We start from the raw sequence: 18,495 nt of genomic DNA, 5'->3' as shown, positions 1-18,495 counted from the left end.
GAAAGAGAGATGTGTCCGTGTTTTTCTTGAACATGGAGGTGAGTTGCCTAGAGAGAAAAATCTTGATCTCCATCTTGCAGCTTTCCATCCCAGCTTCCCAGCACTGCTTAGGTATCAGGCTACTTCTGATTTGCTTTTTTTTTTTTTTTCTTTTTTTTGGGGGTAGTACTTTGTCTCTTTCCTTCTGATGCATACTCTATGAATGAGGTAACAGATTAGCTTTATATCTTAATGCCCTTTTTTCTTCCAGAATTGCTTAGGAATTGTTAAAAGAATGAATAAGCATTATGAAAATAGGGCAGAAGGACTCATTATAAAATTAAATGCACTCATGGCACTCACTATAGGCTTTTCTTCTCTGTCAGGAGGTATTATTAGAGGAAGGCAGGTCATTGAATTGAAATCCTAGGGAAGTGTTTCAGAATTCTCAAGTTAACAAGTCACATTAAAGACTAAGGTTCCATATAGGCTTTAGCAGACACTGCTGAACTTTTATGGAAATGGTACTTTGTGCAAGGACTTTAGTGTCAGCTAGTCCAGTGGAGTTTACACCTTTCCTTCACCCACCCATAGTGAAGCTTGATTTCAGAACTGATTAAGCTTTGTTGGTTTAAGTGATATACTTGCTTGGATGATGACTACCCCTCAGATAGTACAGTCAAATTTTTGCTACATCTTCTTTTCAAGACAGCATTTTAGAAATGGATAGGTTTAATCATTTAATGTGATACTGGAAAGGAAAAACAAAAATCATTAATGTTTTCCACATTATGATTAGTGCTCTTAAAGAACAGCATCCTGTCTTTTAGTGCTGTTCTTATGAAATGAGTTGTGAACTAAGATGTTTTCAGACCCAAAGAAACTGAAATTATCTTTCTGATGCTTTATGTATCTGAGGCCATATGGGCCCCTTATGTGTGTTGCAGTATTCGTCAGATGTATGGATCACCCTTAAAATCAAATGGCATTAATAGGTTCTGGTATTTGCACAGTTGGTGGTATCTTCCTCAAGAAAAGTGGTGTAATACAGCCTGAACAACTGGACCCCATTGATATATCTACTACAGATTTTAACCATATAATTAATATTAGCAAACACTCGTGCCCTTACTGGAAGGAGGGGAAAAGCTATTAAATTGCACTAATTACATTTAAATTCTACTTTTAAAATGTAATATATGTGCATAATCTCAAGCCTTCAGTTTGATAATTCAAAAATTTTAGGCTATAAGTCTTAAAATATGTTGCTTTTAGCTCCATAAACTTGAAGCTTATCTTAAAAGAAGCCGAACCCTTATATATTCCCATGTTTTTTCATTTTATAGGTTTTGATTTAGAATAACTGCTGACGCAGTGTTTTGGTTTTATTTTTCTTGTTACTCTTTCATATATGAAGTACCAACTGAATCTGATGTCTCGTGAAAACTGCCTGTACCGAAATACTCTTGTTCTGGAAGCAGTGTAGCATTTAATTACCAGGACCAGAAAGTTGAGTAACAAATAGTGTGAGGGTTAGTCATCTACAGCAGCTTTCCTGTAGCTGAGCCTCACTTCAGAAAATTGGCACTGTTTTGTGCCTTGCCTTGTTTTCCCTCAAAACGAAGGCATAAAAGATAATGAGTATTTAAAGCATAATAATGTCACAAATGAGCTATTAAGCAGTGGATGAGCTGACTCTTAAAAGCTGAGCTGATTGTGCCTGCCTCATTAGTGAGAGGTTTGTGTCTACCTTTCTTCACACAGTCTCCACCTTCCTCCCTCTCAAGAAGTGGATTATTCTGATGTTGGTGCTTAGTCCTTGGGACCAAAATGATATTGGGGTGAAAGGAAAAGTCATTTTCAGGTGTGAATCTTATGGCAAACAGAGTATTGGACTGATTATATGTTAGCAATAAAGAGGATAGGGAGAGGGAGTGGATGGAGTTCTGGGGAGAGAGGGAACTGAGAAGTTAGTGGGGAGGAAGGAGCAATTGGTGATAGTTGTGGCTCTCTAAAGGGATGCTGAAGCTTAGCAGAGCTGGAAATATCTTCATAGTACAGGAATGAGAAAGCCACACTGGGCTGTTGCTGGGGGTAGAGTGCCATGCCTCATATCTGAGATGCTGGAAGACTCTCTCTAAGTCTTGTGTGGTAGCAGGCTGGAGATGGAGTTTGGCTAATAGAGGCTGAGAAGGAATCTGGTCGCTGACCTGGAAGTAAGAGGTGGCTTCTTATGGGAGTCATGACCTGGCCACCTCCTGCTTCTGCCTTTCTTTTTTTTTCCCCTTCCATCATTGCTCACAAGCAAAGCAAAGAGCCAGAGGACAGCACTGTGCTTGCAGATTGGCTGATTTGAGTGGAGGTGGTGGAATAGGAGGAAGGTTTTTATTATCTGCTGAGCAAGGAGACACAGGTAGGTGGGGAAAACATGTGAAGACAAAACAACAAACCAGTCCAGACTAAAGGATGAAGCCAGCAGAAATACAACAAAATACAGTTAGTTGGTCAGATAATAAATATTCTTCAGCAAGTGGTGAAATGCAGAAAGTGGATCAGAACCATGGAGAACTAGTTTTCATAAAAAGTCATGAATTCTACTTAGTGTATTTGTCTCATTTTAATAGAGTGAAGATTCTGTGAGGCCAGCTCTTTCCTTCTCTAGAAACAATCTAGAGTCACAAAGCTCACCAGGAAAACAACACAAAAATAGGGAGTGTAGTTTTCCGTAATTTTGGAGCTTTTTTCCCTGTTAGTGTACTATTTTTTTTTTTTGGGAATGATTTACTGATACAGACAATGCAATGCTGGGCAAGAACTATGTTTTATTAATTCCTGACCATCACTGTTAATGTTACAATGAGCTGAAGTCTTGAAAGTTTATAGTTGTTAGCTGTCCCTTGGCTGTGTCTTCCCAATACTAATCGAGCAGGACAGTTTCTGGTTACTCATATTAAAGTGAAAAAAATACTCAATAAAGCTCCTAGCAACTGAAGAGTAGTAGAAAGAAGTAGCCAAACTGAAGTTGTTTTTTGGTGTTTTTTTTTAAGTCTTGACTGCAAGGTGTCTAACTTTTAGTAAGGCAACACAGAATCTGGAAGAAACTATAGAATGCTCATCCCCTAAACCAGCTTGTCAAGTGTTTGTGTCTGAACAGTAATGCTTTCCTGGAGGTCTTTTGCACCAATGTTGTTCTAGAAAATTCCAAACAGAAGCTGCATGTAGTCATGTTTCTAAGCCTGTGGTCAGAATTAATTCTTTAGTTGGGAGAAGTAAGCTTAAAATTAATAAAGGACTTTATGAAGCTAGAAGCATTGCTTGCTTGGTTTCCTAAATTAGGCTGTGATAGAGGGACCTAATTAAAGTGTCAAGAAAGAAGGTAAACTGTCTCACTGAGCTGTAAATTGAAACTCTCAAATATGAGATTGTTGTTTAGGAATCTATATATCCTCTAGATGACAGTGTTAGAAAAGAGTTTCATTAACAGCAGAGTTTAAATGACTAGCTTAAGTGCCCAACTTTAACCTGAAATAAAATAATTTGAATATCATTCAGTGTTGCAAGTTTTCTGTCTTGAGTGAGCTTGACTGCAGTAATCTGGTACCCTTGATAAAGCAGTCCAAGGTTCATGCCATCTCATTATGCCTTATGTTGAAGAACTTCAGAAGTGACCAAATGCAGCTGTTTGTGTTTCTAAATTCTGCTTTCCTCAAATTAATGGGAAGCCTGAAAAGAAATAATTGTTTCATAACCAGGAGGGAGGCATGATAAAGAAATGCTGGCAAGTGCTGCCTTCATCCTTTCCTGGTTAAATACACTTGTACCAGGTAGTTTTTTACCTCTCTGCAGATTTTGAAAGGTAAGCTGAAAAACTTTCCAAATTCATTTCTACCTTGCTTGTGTTCCAGGGGGAAGAGAGTTACTTTACAGCATGATACCAATACTGAAGCCTGTTTAAAACTAACTAAACAAACCCCCGACAACCCAAGATCTCAAGGCAACATCAGCTTTGTAGCATTACTTTTTCCTAATGCAGGAACTGAATGGATGGAAATTAGATGGAGCATAATGTGGGTCACACCTCTGCTGAAAGCCCTTGTGAGTTCAGAAGTTTTCCAGGAGATGGCAGCAGAACATTGACTGAATAGCAACAGGCGTTTTGGGCTCGTTAAACCTGTTTCCCTAATCAAGGAGAGGGGTGCTACTAGATCACTAGAAGCCTGTCATTTTGATGGCAATTACACTGGTTTTATCACAAAGCTTTTCTACCAGGTTTACTTTTGGCAGGTTAGTTGGTTGTGTTGCTTGGTTGCACAACTGAGAGGCTTTTCTTCCTATTTTTGCTGAGGCACTTCTCTTCCATGACTTAGTATTTTTTTGGTTCACTTCAGTGGTCAAAAGCAATGAGATTTTGAGAATAGGGAAGGCATGGAAAGGTGCTTAAAACCATAAGCAGAGGGCATCCTTATGTCACAAGTAAATTGTTTGGTTTGGATTACAACAGCTTGTATAAAAATGCATGTGCAGACATACACAAGAGTTGGGGCATGTCTGTTTGAATTTGGAAATGGCCTAGACTAAACAGGCCTATGGGCAATATCCTGCCCCTCACTTATGGGGTAGAAACAATTGACTTTCATGCCCTGTGCAGCTGGGAAAAGAGAAGGCATAGCATGAGTTTGGTTTTGGTTTTTATAACTTTTTTTGTGTGTGTGGAAAATAGCCCTGGCTACTGCTGTCTCCTTTCCATCACGTCCATCTTTCTCTCCAGTTCTGCCTCTCAGAATGTATCATCCCTCTGCATCTTAGTTCTCATGCTTATGATACTCAGCTTACCATCAGTCAGGAGGTAATGTGGAATAGTCTGAGCAGTGTGAAGAAAAAGACTCTGGCAGCAACAAACATCACTTTGAAATATTATCTTTGTCTTTAATGACATTGAGGCTTGTGCTGATGCTTTGCTGTATCTTGGACATCATCACAGTGAAGGTTAGGAGCCACCTATTCAGTTACTGACTGACTTCTGCCAACCTGTGGGTGCTCCTTCAGTTGTTTTAACTCGGGTTAGTGTAACTTTACAGAGCACTGAAACTTCTGCTTTTCACAGGAGAGTAGGAAATCTGGCCCTGCTAAGGGACTAACCTTCCCTTTATCTTTCTCTTGCTATTTCTAGGTTCTTATTCTGTATACTAGATGCAGTTCTGATGTTTGATTTCTCTGTATCCAGGCTGCATTATTTTGTATCTTGGCTTTTGTTTATTTTCCTCCCCTCAGTCTTCACTTTAAGGAGTTGGTTTTTTTTTAAATGTAAAGTTGCTGGATTGCCTTTGCAGTTGTATTCTGCACTCCTCCTTGCTAGTCCATTTGTTTTGGTCTGTCTCCATGTGTTATCTGGATATGGTCACAGGAGGTCCATAATGCAAAGCTTATTCCTGTTTTGTGTTAGCACCTTTGTGTGTTCAGATGTGTTCAGGCTAAACTAGCATGCAAGTTATATTTATTGTGAAATTAGCTTACAGCAGGTCTGAGTTTTGAGATGCAGATTGGTGTCTCCCACCCTTTTTGCCCTCTCCTGTTTGAGTGTGATGGCAACTGAGCAGAAAACTGCCCGTTCTACGTGGTGCAGGTGAGCAAGTGCTCTTTTTGATCAATGTGTGTGAGTATTTGGTGTTCAGAGCCTTCAGCCATGGTTGTTTTAAACCTGTGTGGTCACAGTGTCCTATTATTCTTTTCTCCCCTCCTCCTTGTCCAGACCACTGCTATTTTTCTTTTAAATGCTGTATGTATAGATGAGGAAATTAGAAGGGATTTAGTGTGCCAGGCTGCAAAGACAGGGCTAGCAAGGTTATGGAAGATGGACAGACACTCTTACACTTGTCTGCTTTTAGAGTTGATGTGCTTTGTGCACAGATTGTGTGATTACAGAGCAGGCAACACAAGATCTGTGAAGGACAGACCCCAGCAGTTTTTTCAGTATACACATGGGAGCATTGAAAACACTTTGGCTTAAGGCTGGTACCTTGTGCAGATACAGTCTCTCCTTACCAGCTGGGAGACCTGGGTTAGGAGAAGGTGCCTCAAGCTTCCAAACTGTGGTTTATACCTTTTAGTGTCTGACAGGCAGCATCTGCAGGTGGTGGGAGGAGAAACCTCAAAGCCTGGCTTGCTCTTTAGCTCCGAAATGGTAACGAGGCAGGCACCTTTCCTGCAGTCAGGAATTTGGGACATGGAACTAGTCACTTGCTTAACAAGTTTGTGTGTCCTGAAGAAAGTAAATTAAGTAAATGGATTGGATTATTTTAATTTTTAAATTCAAAAATCAGACTGAGTTTTTGTGCTTTGTTGGGGATGAGGGGAGGAAAAAAAAACCCTGTGTGATCACTTGTATCCTGCACTAACATTTTTCCTGACTCTTTCCATAAGTGAATACTTACATTCTTGTCAAATCTTAAATTTTGGTAAAACTATAAATTCAGAACAGATTCATCATCTATAAAAACCGACTTTATCAAGATAATCTAAAATAACATATATCCACCATGCTTTGGAAATCCTGCAGACCACAGAGAAACATTTTACCTAATACAGTATTACACCCTAAAAACAATACAATGCTGCCAGACCACAAAGCATCCACAGTTTGTCACAGCAGATGTTTCTACACATGCTTCTTTTTAAGACCAAGAAGGAACACAAGGGAAAATAAAAAAGTTGAACATTAAGAAATGTAATATTGTAGATCTGGAGGAAAACTGGATGGGCAGAGAGATTTGAGTAATTAAGAGTGCTAGGAAGGTGTGAAGAACTGTTTGTCAAACAGAAACACGGATATGAAGGAGAACTTCTTTTGTGTAACTCTTCCTTTAATATAATTTCACTTTTTTCCGTTAAAATAGCACGTTGGTGAAAGCAAGAATTAGCCCGAAGTACAAAAATCCTTTTGTGCTATGCCCAGAAAGACCAACATTCAACCGTTTGATTCTTTTCTTTGCAGCACTGGATTACTGTAATGCCTTCTAATTATTTTTTAATTTTATTTTACCTTCAGCTGATCCCACAGTGAAGGACTTAATCGGAGGCTTCACTGCCCTGCATTACGCAGCCATGCACGGCCGAGCGCGGATCGCCCGCCTGATGCTGGAGTCGGAATTCAGGAGCGACATCATCAACGCCAAGAGCAACGACGGCTGGACTCCCCTCCACGTGGCGGCCCACTACGGCAGAGACTCCTTTGTCAGGCTCCTGCTGGAGTTCAAGGCCGAGGTGGACCCGCTGAGCGACAAAGGCACCACGCCCCTGCAGCTGGCCATCATCCGGGAGAGGTCGAGCTGCGTGAAGATCCTGCTGGATCACAACGCCAACATCGACATCCAGAACGGCTTCCTCCTGCGCTACGCCGTCATCAAGAGCAACCACTCCTACTGCCGCATGTTCCTCCAGAGGGGGGCCGACACCAACCTGGGCCGCCTGGAGGACGGGCAGACCCCCTTGCACCTCTCTGCTCTGAGGGATGACGTGCTCTGTGCACAAATGTTGTATAATTACGGCGCGGACACTAACACGAGGAACTATGAAGGACAGACCCCACTGGCTGTTTCAATAAGTATTTCTGGAAGTAGCCGACCCTGTCTGGATTTCTTACAAGAAGTGACAAGTATGTATGTGAGAGAAGTTAATCACGGGACACAATGTCCTCTAAAAGCCTTCTTTGAATTTAGCCTCAGGAAAAAAAAAAAAGCTTCCTCTCTGCCCCTTCATGCTATTTAAATGCACTAGAAAATTTCTGGGAAAGTGAAGGGATTGTGATAGTGTGAATCTTTTACTCAGCAAAGGTGAAAATGTTAAGCATATTTCCTTTAAATTAGTTTTGTTTATATACCTACAGGAAGCATTCATTTAAAAAAAGTGAACTGTAAAATCTCATTTTATTAACGACCTCAGCACACGAGATGTTTGAGGTTTGGGGCTTGGTTTTGTTGTTTGTTTAGGCTTTTTAGTGTCTTTTGCCTTTTATTTTTTTTTATTGCCATGCAAATACTCTGCAGTTTCTGGTTCTGCGACCGGGGCAGGAAAGAGCTTTTGCTGCTTTGTGTTCTCCCACATTCTCTCTCCCTCTCTCCCCTACAGCAGATAACAAAATTACATAGTTCGTTCCTGCAACTGGAAGGGGTTTCATGTGCTGCGTAGCTTTGATTTGATTTTGTTGATGTCTTTGAAATACGAAAGAGACTTTAACTCATCATGACTTCTGATGTTTAAAAAGAGTATTAGGTTCCTCAGACTCTGGTCACTTTTGATTATCAGCTCTTGGTGTACTAGATTTTGGTGTACTGAAAGTTTTCTCTTCCTCTCTCATTCAACATGGAATGCTGTAATAGAGCTTCATAATTATGATATTGCCTAAAGCATTTAGGAATTGCTGATTAACAATTAGCAGGAATTTACTAATGCAAACATGATAAGATGGCCTGATAATTTATCATCCTACTAGGATGATCTTTGCGCTACAGAGGATGGGGTATTTCATACACTTCCCCCCCCCCAGTTTCTTTTACTTTTTTTTTGTATGTGGTAGTTTTTAATGAGAATTAAGCACCCTATATACTCTGCAAAGAAACTGAAATGTGGTCTGTACTGGGGGTAAATCAGATGAGATCTGTTGTCAGTAGCTGACACAAGTAAGTGTTTGGAATTTCATTTTTGTCTTTGTGATTTGTGGTGTCATTTTTGCTTTTATCTGTAATCTAAAGAGAATTTTTGGGACGGGGGAAGTTCATAAGGAGTACAGGCAGTTAATAGATTGGTTTTTTCATTTGCCTGTAGCTTCTCATTCAAACACATTTCTTGTCTCATTTTTTGGGAGTCTCTCTATAGAGTAGCACCGTCAGGGTTATTAGTAGATGATATAATAGCCAGACTTCCAATTTTTCAGTCCTAAGGCGTATCAGTAACCATGAAGGCTTAAACTGCTTCAGTGTTTCCTCAGTGTCTAAAGACTAATTTTAAAAGGCTGGAAACTAGTCCTGTAACTTACTTTTAGTTTGCAGATTCAATACCTTAAGGGTTTAACGTTAAGTGAGCAGTAAATTCTGCTAAAACAAAAGTAGATTAAATTTTTGTCTAACATAGCAGTGTTGGAACTATCCCAGTTTTGTGCTGATGGAGGGAGAACTGGGGAAGCAGGGAAGGCTAGTGCTGACAAAAACACTTCAGCTTTGTGCTTCTGAGCAAAATTATTATGAATATATGTTTACAAACAGCTATAAACAGACTCTGCTGACCTTATTATAAATATCCAAACACTGTCTTCCATGGTTTTAATGACTAATCATTTTAATAAGATGGTGTAGGAGAGATGGGGTAAAGAGCAAGCTGGGATTTTGGTAGCAGAGGTCCCGATGAGATCAGGCTGTGTTGAGTTCTCACACTGTAGCACTTCAGGGAAGAATCTTGTTTCTGAGGCTATTGCAATGTATTTACTAGAAGAAAAAAATTCCAAAATTTTTGAAGACTTCTTCTAGTGGAAGTCTTCCTGAAATGATTTCTTGTGGTTGGTAACAGTGCCTTGGTGGAATGGCTTAACAGGAGTTTCTGCTTTATCTGAACATTATACTAAGTGTTTAATATAGAAATCCGTAGCTCTAAGTTCTGTATGTGAATCCAAAGTTCTAGAGAGTGTATTTGATAGTAAAACAGGAATTAGTTTTTACCTTTGAGGTAGATTAATCTTTAAGCTTAAAATTTTTAATATACATGAATTATGAAAGTTACCAGACTAGTCTGTGTCTTCGAGTTGCATGCTTCATATACATGGGATGCAATTTAGCAGTCTACGTGTAAGATGTAAGTAGCTTTTCTCTATTATACTCAGATATTGTATTTGTACAGTTTCAGTTCCTCAGAAAACATCATATCTGAATTTCTTTTTATTTTGGTAGATATTGTAATTAGTAATAATGACAGCCTTTAGCCCAGCTCCCAGTTAGGAATAACAGGCAAGAAATCAAGCTCTCAGAAATACTCAGTATTGGCCCTGGGAGTGCAAGAAGATACTGGATTTTGGGGGTTGACCCTGAAGGACTCATATTCTTCCTGGTTACAGACAGTTTCATTTGCTCCTAGAATAATTCCAAGAGGAAGGAAGTTATTCTGTTGTTGACTCAGTGTTTTACAATACAAAATTGAGTAAAGTCTCCCTATGAAAAAAAAATAATTGAAAATTCCTCAATGATTTTATTAATCACCTTCCTTAGCTGCATTATACCTTCCTATTAAAAAAAAACCAACCACTTACTGGCAATGACCATAGTACCAGAGATCATCTGATAAAGAGTTGGTTTAGAGTGTTTCAATTTTATGAGATTTGAACCTCTTCAGGATTGCCCATGGGTTAAGCTTAGAATACACTAATGCAAAATTAAAATGGAGGTGCATGTATGTAGTACATATAAAGACAGAGATGCACATAAAGGTTTTTTTGGTAGTGTATGTGTCTACAGAATTAACGTGCAATTACAGTCTGGGATGAAGCTATTCATGTTGAGGCTGAAGTTGAATGGGTTTTGGGAATATTAAAACTTATAAGGACAATGCTGCTGGTAGGAAAAATGCAAGTATTATGAAAATACTTAGAAGTTTATTTAAACTCTAAGATGCTAGAAATTCAATTATGATCTTAAAAAGAAGAATAAAACAAGCTTGAACCCTTCCCCCTCCCCATAGCTCTCATTTAGTTCAATCACTGTTCAGGTAATGTGGCAGACAGGAGGATCTTAGGAGCTGTGCAAGTTGCTTGGCTGTGTCAAACAGCAAAGCAAATGGCTATGGCCACAGGAGTGTAGTATTGCATGTGTGTTAACAGGTACCTGGGAACTGATTTCAGATCTAAAGGTCATCAAATGAATTAAGCTACAAGCATTTCATCTGCGTTCCTTTTTCCTTTTTAATTTTTTTCAAAGGGCAAATCTTTGGCTTTGACTAGAGAGTGTAATTTTGTGGTTAGATTTATATAGCACTGTAAATGTGCAGGAAAACGTAGACAAAAGTCCTGTTAAGGAAATCCTTATACGTTCCTTGTCTCTATCCCTTTGCTAAATAAAGATAACTTTTCACTAGGATTTTTTTTTTTTACTGGAAGAACATTTTTTTAAAGTCTCGGCATAGTTTAAACGTTTATCAATACAAAAGTGTCACAGTGAATTAAGTAGATTTCTACATATTTTATAACGTGGGCAAAGGAAACAGTATCTTCATGTTTGTTGTAGCAGAGCTTTACTGGAACTGCAAGATTTCACTGCTTGCTTCCTTGGGTGCTGCTGGAAACCTTGCACTAATGAATGTGGTCTGCTCTGTCACCCGCAGCTACGCAGGGAGCGAGGCAAGAGGAGTGTTTCAGAGCTTTCTTTTTAGCTGGATCAGTGATAAATATCATCTGAATCATGATTACTTGCTGCAGATTGCAGGTAGCTATTTGTTTAAAACCTCTGTAGTTTTTTTCATACCTTTCTGAAGACTTAGCCCTATTTTTTTCTTTCTAGAAAAAGGGGAAGGTACCTTTCAAATAATTGTTAAATTCTCAACACAGAATTGCCTGGTGTGATACTGAAAAATGTAGCTGCAATTGACTATTTATATTAAGCAGTTAAATAATTTTTTTTTTTAATAGTGCTACACAGATGTGTACTTTGGAAGAGTTTTTTTGAAGAGGCCTATATAAAAAACAAAGCCACCTAACAATGTGTAATTTTACGTGTGGTCTGTATGGTGAAGCCTGCACCCTCTCCCATTAGCACACCTATGCTGTACTCTGTAAAAACAGGGTAACAGAGCCTCTTAAACCTGTCTTTATGTTCAGACCATTTTACATACTGTCTCCTAAAACAGATAAACATGACTGTATGAAATTGTTAGCAATTTCAGTAAGACAGAATTTATAGAAATGTTACAAAATATTCTTAAAAAAATCTCTTCTACAAGCATATTCAGACCTTAATTTCATTGCTAAATACACCTGTTGTATTTACCATTGAGCTTTACTGGCATTCTGCTTTTCCATATGTAAGTTTTCAGTCCAAAATACACTCTTCCATGGTACATATTTTCTGTGCCAGATATTTTGACATTTAATAGACATCTACAACTCACTGTAGAGAATTACTTTCCAAAGAGCAATGAAATCATACTTCGAGCTCCAGTATTCTGAGGCATGCTGAACACAAGAATAACTTTTGAAGTAACTTGTATGCTATCCAGTTAAAAAGAATTAAAAGCTTTCTTTGTCCTGTTGAGCTGGGTACCAGTTCAAGGAGTTTGTTCACTTTCTCAGTGAAGACTCTCTAATTCTTCTCTAAATTCAGCCCTCCATGTTTTATATTAATAGAATTCACATCTGTAGATGCTTGATACCATATTTTTCTGGCATTTTTGAACGCTGGAAACCCAAATATCCTCTAGTTCTTCTGCTATTGTGGATTTTTTTTTTTATAGAGTACAAGACAAAGCAATTCCTAAACTTAGAGCAACTCCTGTTGCAGTGAACAGCTGAATTCCCTTTCAGCTCAGCAACAGCCACTTACTAGGTGATTGCACCCTTCCAGTATCATCCTGTTTGTGCATCCTCATCCCTGGGTCTCTCAGCTGGTGGCTTTGAGCTTGCAGTTGATAAGTTCAACTATCTCTTTTAATTCCCCCTTTAAAAGCCAACAAAATCATAACAAAATTTAATTGCTGGCAGTAGCCGAGTTCCTTCACAGTTGTGAATTAAGGGATGGATTTAATAGTTAGCTGCAGATATAAATACTTATTCTGATACTCTAGAGGAACTGATCTGCTGCCAGCCTGGTTTCAACCTTTTTTTTTTTTTTAATATTTCACAAAGCTTTTATTTTTAAGTTTTCTTTGTAGCTAAAAAGAAAGTACCAAATGGTTTCTTGCTACTGTCTTCAGTCTTTCACAATTCCCAGGGGAGGCAGAGGCAGTTTGAGAAATACTGCTGTAAGCTTTTTTTTCTAGATAATTATATTAATATTGCAGAGAAAACTCTGGGTGGCATCTGATATATGTCACTGATGTATTTTCCCTTTTCAAACTTCTTCAGAAACTGCCCGTCCAGTTCAAATCTATGACACTGATTGTTTGCTTTTAAAAGTACTTTTTTTAGCAGGTAGAAAAATACATCAGAGAGGATTTTCTTGCAGCCTGCAAGTGTATTAATTTCAGTTACTCCTAAGTTTTTCTTGGGTAACAGAGCAAGTCAGCTCATGATTTTTGCTTTGCACAGGTGCTTTTCTGTCTTCAGAGGAAACTGGTAGGGATTCCCCCTTTCCAACACTTCTGCATAAAACTGGGTGAAAGTCTCTAAAAATCAGTGTTGTCAGGGGTACTAGGACTAATATTACACTTTTAGTGATCCTTGAATATGGGCCTAGTAGCTGAGTTAGTGTTTTATTTCTTGGGGAGCATGATCTGCATAGGAAAAACAGGGAGACACAGGTCTAAATGCATAAGATACAGGGCAGTTGTAACAATGACATGCAGTTCTTTGTATAAGCAGTAAATTCTAAATGGAAGTTTTGTCTGTCTCTGGGATACAGCAGCAAATTCACAGATAGAATAGCAGAAAAGTCTGGAAACAGTGAAAAAGAGAAGAGTGAAGTATTGAGTGGAAATTCAGGATTAACTATAATAACTTCTTACTATTGAAACATTTTTTTCCCTTGCTTTAACAAGAAGGCTGATTTATTAATAATTATTTAAAAGGCCTACTATTTAAGTAAAATCATTATTTAAAGGGGAGAAAGGGAAGCTCAAGAACTTACTCTGTTAGCAGCTGAAGAAGTGAATTAGGAAATGGTTAACTTCTTCATGTGCTGAAGTCTGCTGCCTCCAGAGAGGAAAAAAAAGAAACACGATTCCTCTTTATTTTATAACCCTGTATTTTACATTTCTTCTGTTTGGACCAAAGTTTTCTGTCATGTTTGGGAAATGATACACAAGTGTCTTGGTGGGGATTGCTGCTTTCCATTGCAGCACGTAGCAGGAGCCGTGGAAGACAAAAGATCAACTGTACATCTTTTCCCTCTAATTAATACTTCTCCTTTATTTGATTATCACTACAAAGGTTGCAAAAAAAAAACCCAGACTGAGGCATCTAACTTGTCGTGGTGCACACGGTGGCAAACCTGCAGCTCCACGACAGCGGCAGGCGGGTGCTGCCTTGATGGTAACTCCTTGGGTAACAGCCCAACAACAACCCAACCGCTCCAGAATCACAGCCCTGCCACTGTCAGGGTGTCTCTCTGAGACTGGGTCAGGGATGTGTTGGGTTTTTTAAGATGATCATTGGTTTTATGTCACTGTTTTGCATGATAGTGGTAATTAGGTCCACCTAACCTTTTAGGTTTGTGGGGTTATTTTATTTCTTCCTCTTAATTCTCTTCCTTTCTAGCTTATTTGCCTAAATAACTTTCCAAACTTGTGATGCAGGATATATAACCAAAGTTGCTGCTTTCTAATCGTTTGGGTTTTTTTTTTTAAACAGAACTTTATTCATCATTTAACTTGTCTTACTTTGCCAAATTACTAATAACATTTTTCATTTGCCAAACCAAGGTTCACTGACACCGGTCTGTAATCCTTTATTTTTTTTCTTTTTCATTCAGATGCAACCAAGAATGAGTAAGTGTTCTAGACACCGTTTCTAATAAATCACAAATGCATTAATAACCCTGGAATTTGCAAGGCGTGACCTAAGACACTAACAGCCACTAGATGTAGCAACTGGTGCTTAACACTGGAAATGTCCATTGTTAACACATTCCCAGGAAATATTTTTAGGCTTATCAGGGGAAAATGTCATACAGTTGATAATCGGGTCTTTTTGAATTAACTGATGACCAATTTCTTCTGGGTGTTTTAAGTTGTCTGTTTCGTTTTGTTCTCAAAAAAGTGGTAGGATGTTAATTAAAAGACATTCATTTCTGAAACCAGAAATCAGTGTCTCATAGCTGCATTATTGTGTACTCTACTCCAAAAAAAAAAAAAACCAGAGAGATCTCTAGTCCTTAATATCCTCTAATGCTGCTGTTTGTCATTAACTTTTAAAAGGGTGAATCCTTTCTGAACCCTGTTTGCATTCACATTTAAAGCATTAGAACTCTCTCTTTATCAAGGTAAATATTCCTCTGCTTGGTTTCTTACCAAAAGTAACTTTTCTTTCCCTGAAGCGTAAGCATTCATCAGTTGTCTGAGTTAAATTCATTCCTTCAGCTGGAAAAAAAAAAAAACTGAGAAGAAACCAACAGTGGACAAAGTAACTAGTGATCTATATTCTAAGTCAGAGCTGAAGGATATAATTATAAATCGACGTTTAGCTACTGCAGTGTTAAGTATAATAAAAATATTTTAAACTTACACGAAGGAAACTCAGATTTTCATGTTCTTTAACTTAAAATCTAATTTCTTTAAAAGCAGACTGAGACTATTTTCTTGCATTACTTCTGCAAGCTTACCTCAGATAATTTTAGTGCTTAAGATAAATCCTAGTGTATACCTGTCTGTCAGCCCATTTCTGTAGAAAAACCCACGCAGGGGGGAAAAAAAGGAGGAACTCACCATAAAGGGTAACTGAAACCATGTACAAAATACCCAAAGTAGAAAACAGGAAATAGTTTCATAATCTCTTTACTCTGCTTACAAGGGAACTAATAAACTCATAATGTCAATGCCTGTTTAGCTGATAGGTCTGTTGCTGAGCTAGGAGGAGGAGGGAAGACAGGACAGGCTCCAGAGCCAGCTCTGGGGCTGGTTTGGGTGGGAGCAGCTCTCCTGTGTCCTCCCAGCAGGTTTGTGCCCGCTGAGCTGGCAGCACCCGACTGTCCCCTGCAAAGCCCTCCGTGTGGAAAGCATTTCTGCTCCCAGGAATGTCCTGCTCCCTCGGTGGCAGCTCAGGAAAGCTAATTGGAAACGTCCATCTGAGTTATTTAACGTTGCTTTGTTGTTCTGTGGTGCCTTTTAAAGACACGATTGATTCAAGCAGTCAGCTCAGTGAAGCCACCATGTCTGTCTTTGCAAAAAACAAGCACTGTCTTTTACCAGTAATTGTTATACAGATAATAAAACATTGTGTTAAGTTGCTCTGCTGGCCACAGTTTATCCTCATACCAGCATAAGCACCTACATTGGTCCTGGTGCTGAGTATTTTGACCTGGACAGCCATCAGATACCTGAAGTTGTGCAAGCTGCTGCTTCTTTTTGCTTTTTTCCAGGCCATAACACAGTTAAGTTGATGGTCAAAATATTGCTTAGCACAGCTTCAGTGTGTTGTTGGAATAGTCTCAAAAATGATATAAAATGATATAAAAAAAAAAAGCACAAAGGCAGGCAGTTTGGTCAGAGGTTTGGAGTGGTTCCTATGGTGGGAGGTTGTTAAGTAGAGTGTTCAGCTTTGGATGGAGGTGCTGAGCATGAGTGGAGGGTAATATAAAGGTATGTAAAATCATGGCTGGCGAGAGAAGAATTATTCATGATTTTTTTTTTTTTGTAACTGAAAGAATGGCAGGCACGCAACGGAACCATCAGGAAGCAGATCTAAAATAAATAAAAGCCCTTTGTAGTTTTCCAGCCAACGCCTAATTATATTGTGAAATTTGTTGCCACAGGATGTTTTGGATACTGAAAGTATGAATGGGTTCAGAAAACATTAGACAGATTTACGAAGGGACTGGCCATTCACAGCTATTACAGGCATAGATCTCTGTGCAATCTCTGGTTTAGGAAGGCCCAGAGGCACCAGTGCTGAAAGCTAGAAGGGTATATTGGGACAGGATTTCTCAATGGCTGTTCTGCTCTTTTTCTTCCTTGGGATCCATTGCTGGGTATGTTCAGATACAAGGCTAAGTCATCTTTTCTTACCTGATGTTGCACAGGGGAACCTTTTTCAAGGTGTTTGAATATTTTGTTCAGGAGGTGTTTGAAAGGGGAACTTACAATTTTGGAAAACCTTTGCCAGAAATTCTGAAGTTCATGTGGTGTGTCAGTAAAGCTTTTCCTCTGTGGATAGTGCTTAACTCATGTTTTCATCTCTTTCTGTTCGACAAGGTTTGTGGTTGCATCCAAAGCCTAAAGGCTTTGTCGTTTCACGAGAAGGGAAAAAACAATCTTTAATTCTGCCACACAATCCTAAAATAGCTTCTATAAAATTGTACTCTGAGGAAACTGCCTAGTCCTGTTAGAATTGAACACAGAAGTTTGTCTTTATGTTTGAAAAGAGGTGTGTTTTTTTTTTTTTTCCCCCAGGTGTTACAAGGGTAGCAAAAAATCCACAAAAAATTAAATGGAGGAGTTATGCTGTTCTACAGTGCTTAAGTGTGTGTTGCTACCTCGTGGGAATCCTCATATGAATAATGTCACTTTACACTGGCATCCATAAACTTATGTGCATGTAAAAATGTTTTTAGGATTCATCCCTTAATTTCACTGAATTATTGTTAATTAGTAAGGTCCTACCTTCTACCCTTTCTCTCCTGTGATTTTTTTTCCCTTCCCTCTGCTTCTTAGAAAACAGCAAACATCTGTCATTTTTTTTCCTGAGTAAATGATCTCTTAAAGTATATTTAAAATGTGATTATTTTCCCTTTGTGTTCCTTTTCTCTTTTCAGGACAGCCCAGAAACTTGCAAGATCTATGCCGAATTAAAATCCGTCAGTGTATAGGCCTTCAAAACCTAAAACTACTTGATGAACTACCCATTGCCAAGGTCATGAAAGACTACTTAAAACACAAATTTGATGATATCTGATATCCATGAAGAGAAGAACTCTGAGCAAGATTAGTTATATTCCAGATACTGAAGAGGCTTGTTGCCTTGCACAAAGTATATCCTATGCAAATTCTGATTTTTCTGTGAAGTCAGAAGGCAGGTATACACTTCCTTGGGTTTTTTATACCACACGCTAGAAGGTCTTAATTTTTGGTTTCTTGGTCCAAGTTTACAAGGTCCAAGCTTTCTACACACTATTACATTTTACAAATTGCTGTTGTTTTTTTGGTTTGTTTTCACATGAAGTGTGCAGACTTGCAGTGGAGATGGAAGGTAGCCTCTCAAGGGAAGTGGCTGGTTTGAATTGGCGTGCTGAACAATTAGTATTCAAGAAATTAAAGTTCAGAAATCAAGGCACCAGTCCTGCAAAAGGATACCAATGGAAGGACCTTCAGAGCCCTGTTGTCTGTTAGGACTCGTGTCTCTGCCAGGGTGTATGTTTTTGCAGGACAGAGGGAAGAGCTGATAACATGTTTTAGGGTACTGTATGAATAGAATTTGGAAATAAAAGAAAAAAAAAAAAATCAGTTACCCTATTCAATTTGAGGGTCTATACATTGGCTTTTTTATATTATTCTAATTAATGTAGTTGGGGTACCCATAAAATTCAGGCCCTCTTCTTTCCTGACATTCCTTGTTAAATGGGTGGCTGTTTGTAAGTCTATTTTTAACAGTGACAGTACACTACAAAGAGGCATAGC

General features: G+C 38.7%; 1 protein-coding gene across 1 annotated transcript in view; it reads left to right on the top strand.

The window, feature by feature from the left end:
- ASB7 (ankyrin repeat and SOCS box containing 7) overlaps window positions 1-18,072 on the top strand; it is an 18,270-nt gene extending 198 nt beyond the window's left edge. Inside the window, 3 exon segments of the mRNA XM_008947139.1 lie at window positions 1-38; window positions 7,025-7,630; window positions 17,634-18,072. The exon segment at window positions 1-38 is cut by the window's left edge and continues 5 nt beyond it. Of these exon segments, the coding sequence (XP_008945387.1) occupies window positions 1-38; window positions 7,025-7,630; window positions 17,634-17,773 (784 nt within the window). The 3' untranslated portion in view covers window positions 17,774-18,072.
- Window positions 18,073-18,495: the final 423 nt, after the last annotated feature.

Source organism: Merops nubicus, unplaced genomic scaffold (genome assembly GCF_000691845.1).
Source record: "Merops nubicus isolate BGI_N331 unplaced genomic scaffold, ASM69184v1 scaffold6629, whole genome shotgun sequence".
Lineage (NCBI taxonomy): Eukaryota > Metazoa > Chordata > Aves > Coraciiformes > Meropidae > Merops > Merops nubicus.
Note: the sequence above shows the minus strand (reverse complement) of the source record. Positions and strands in the feature narration are given on the sequence as shown.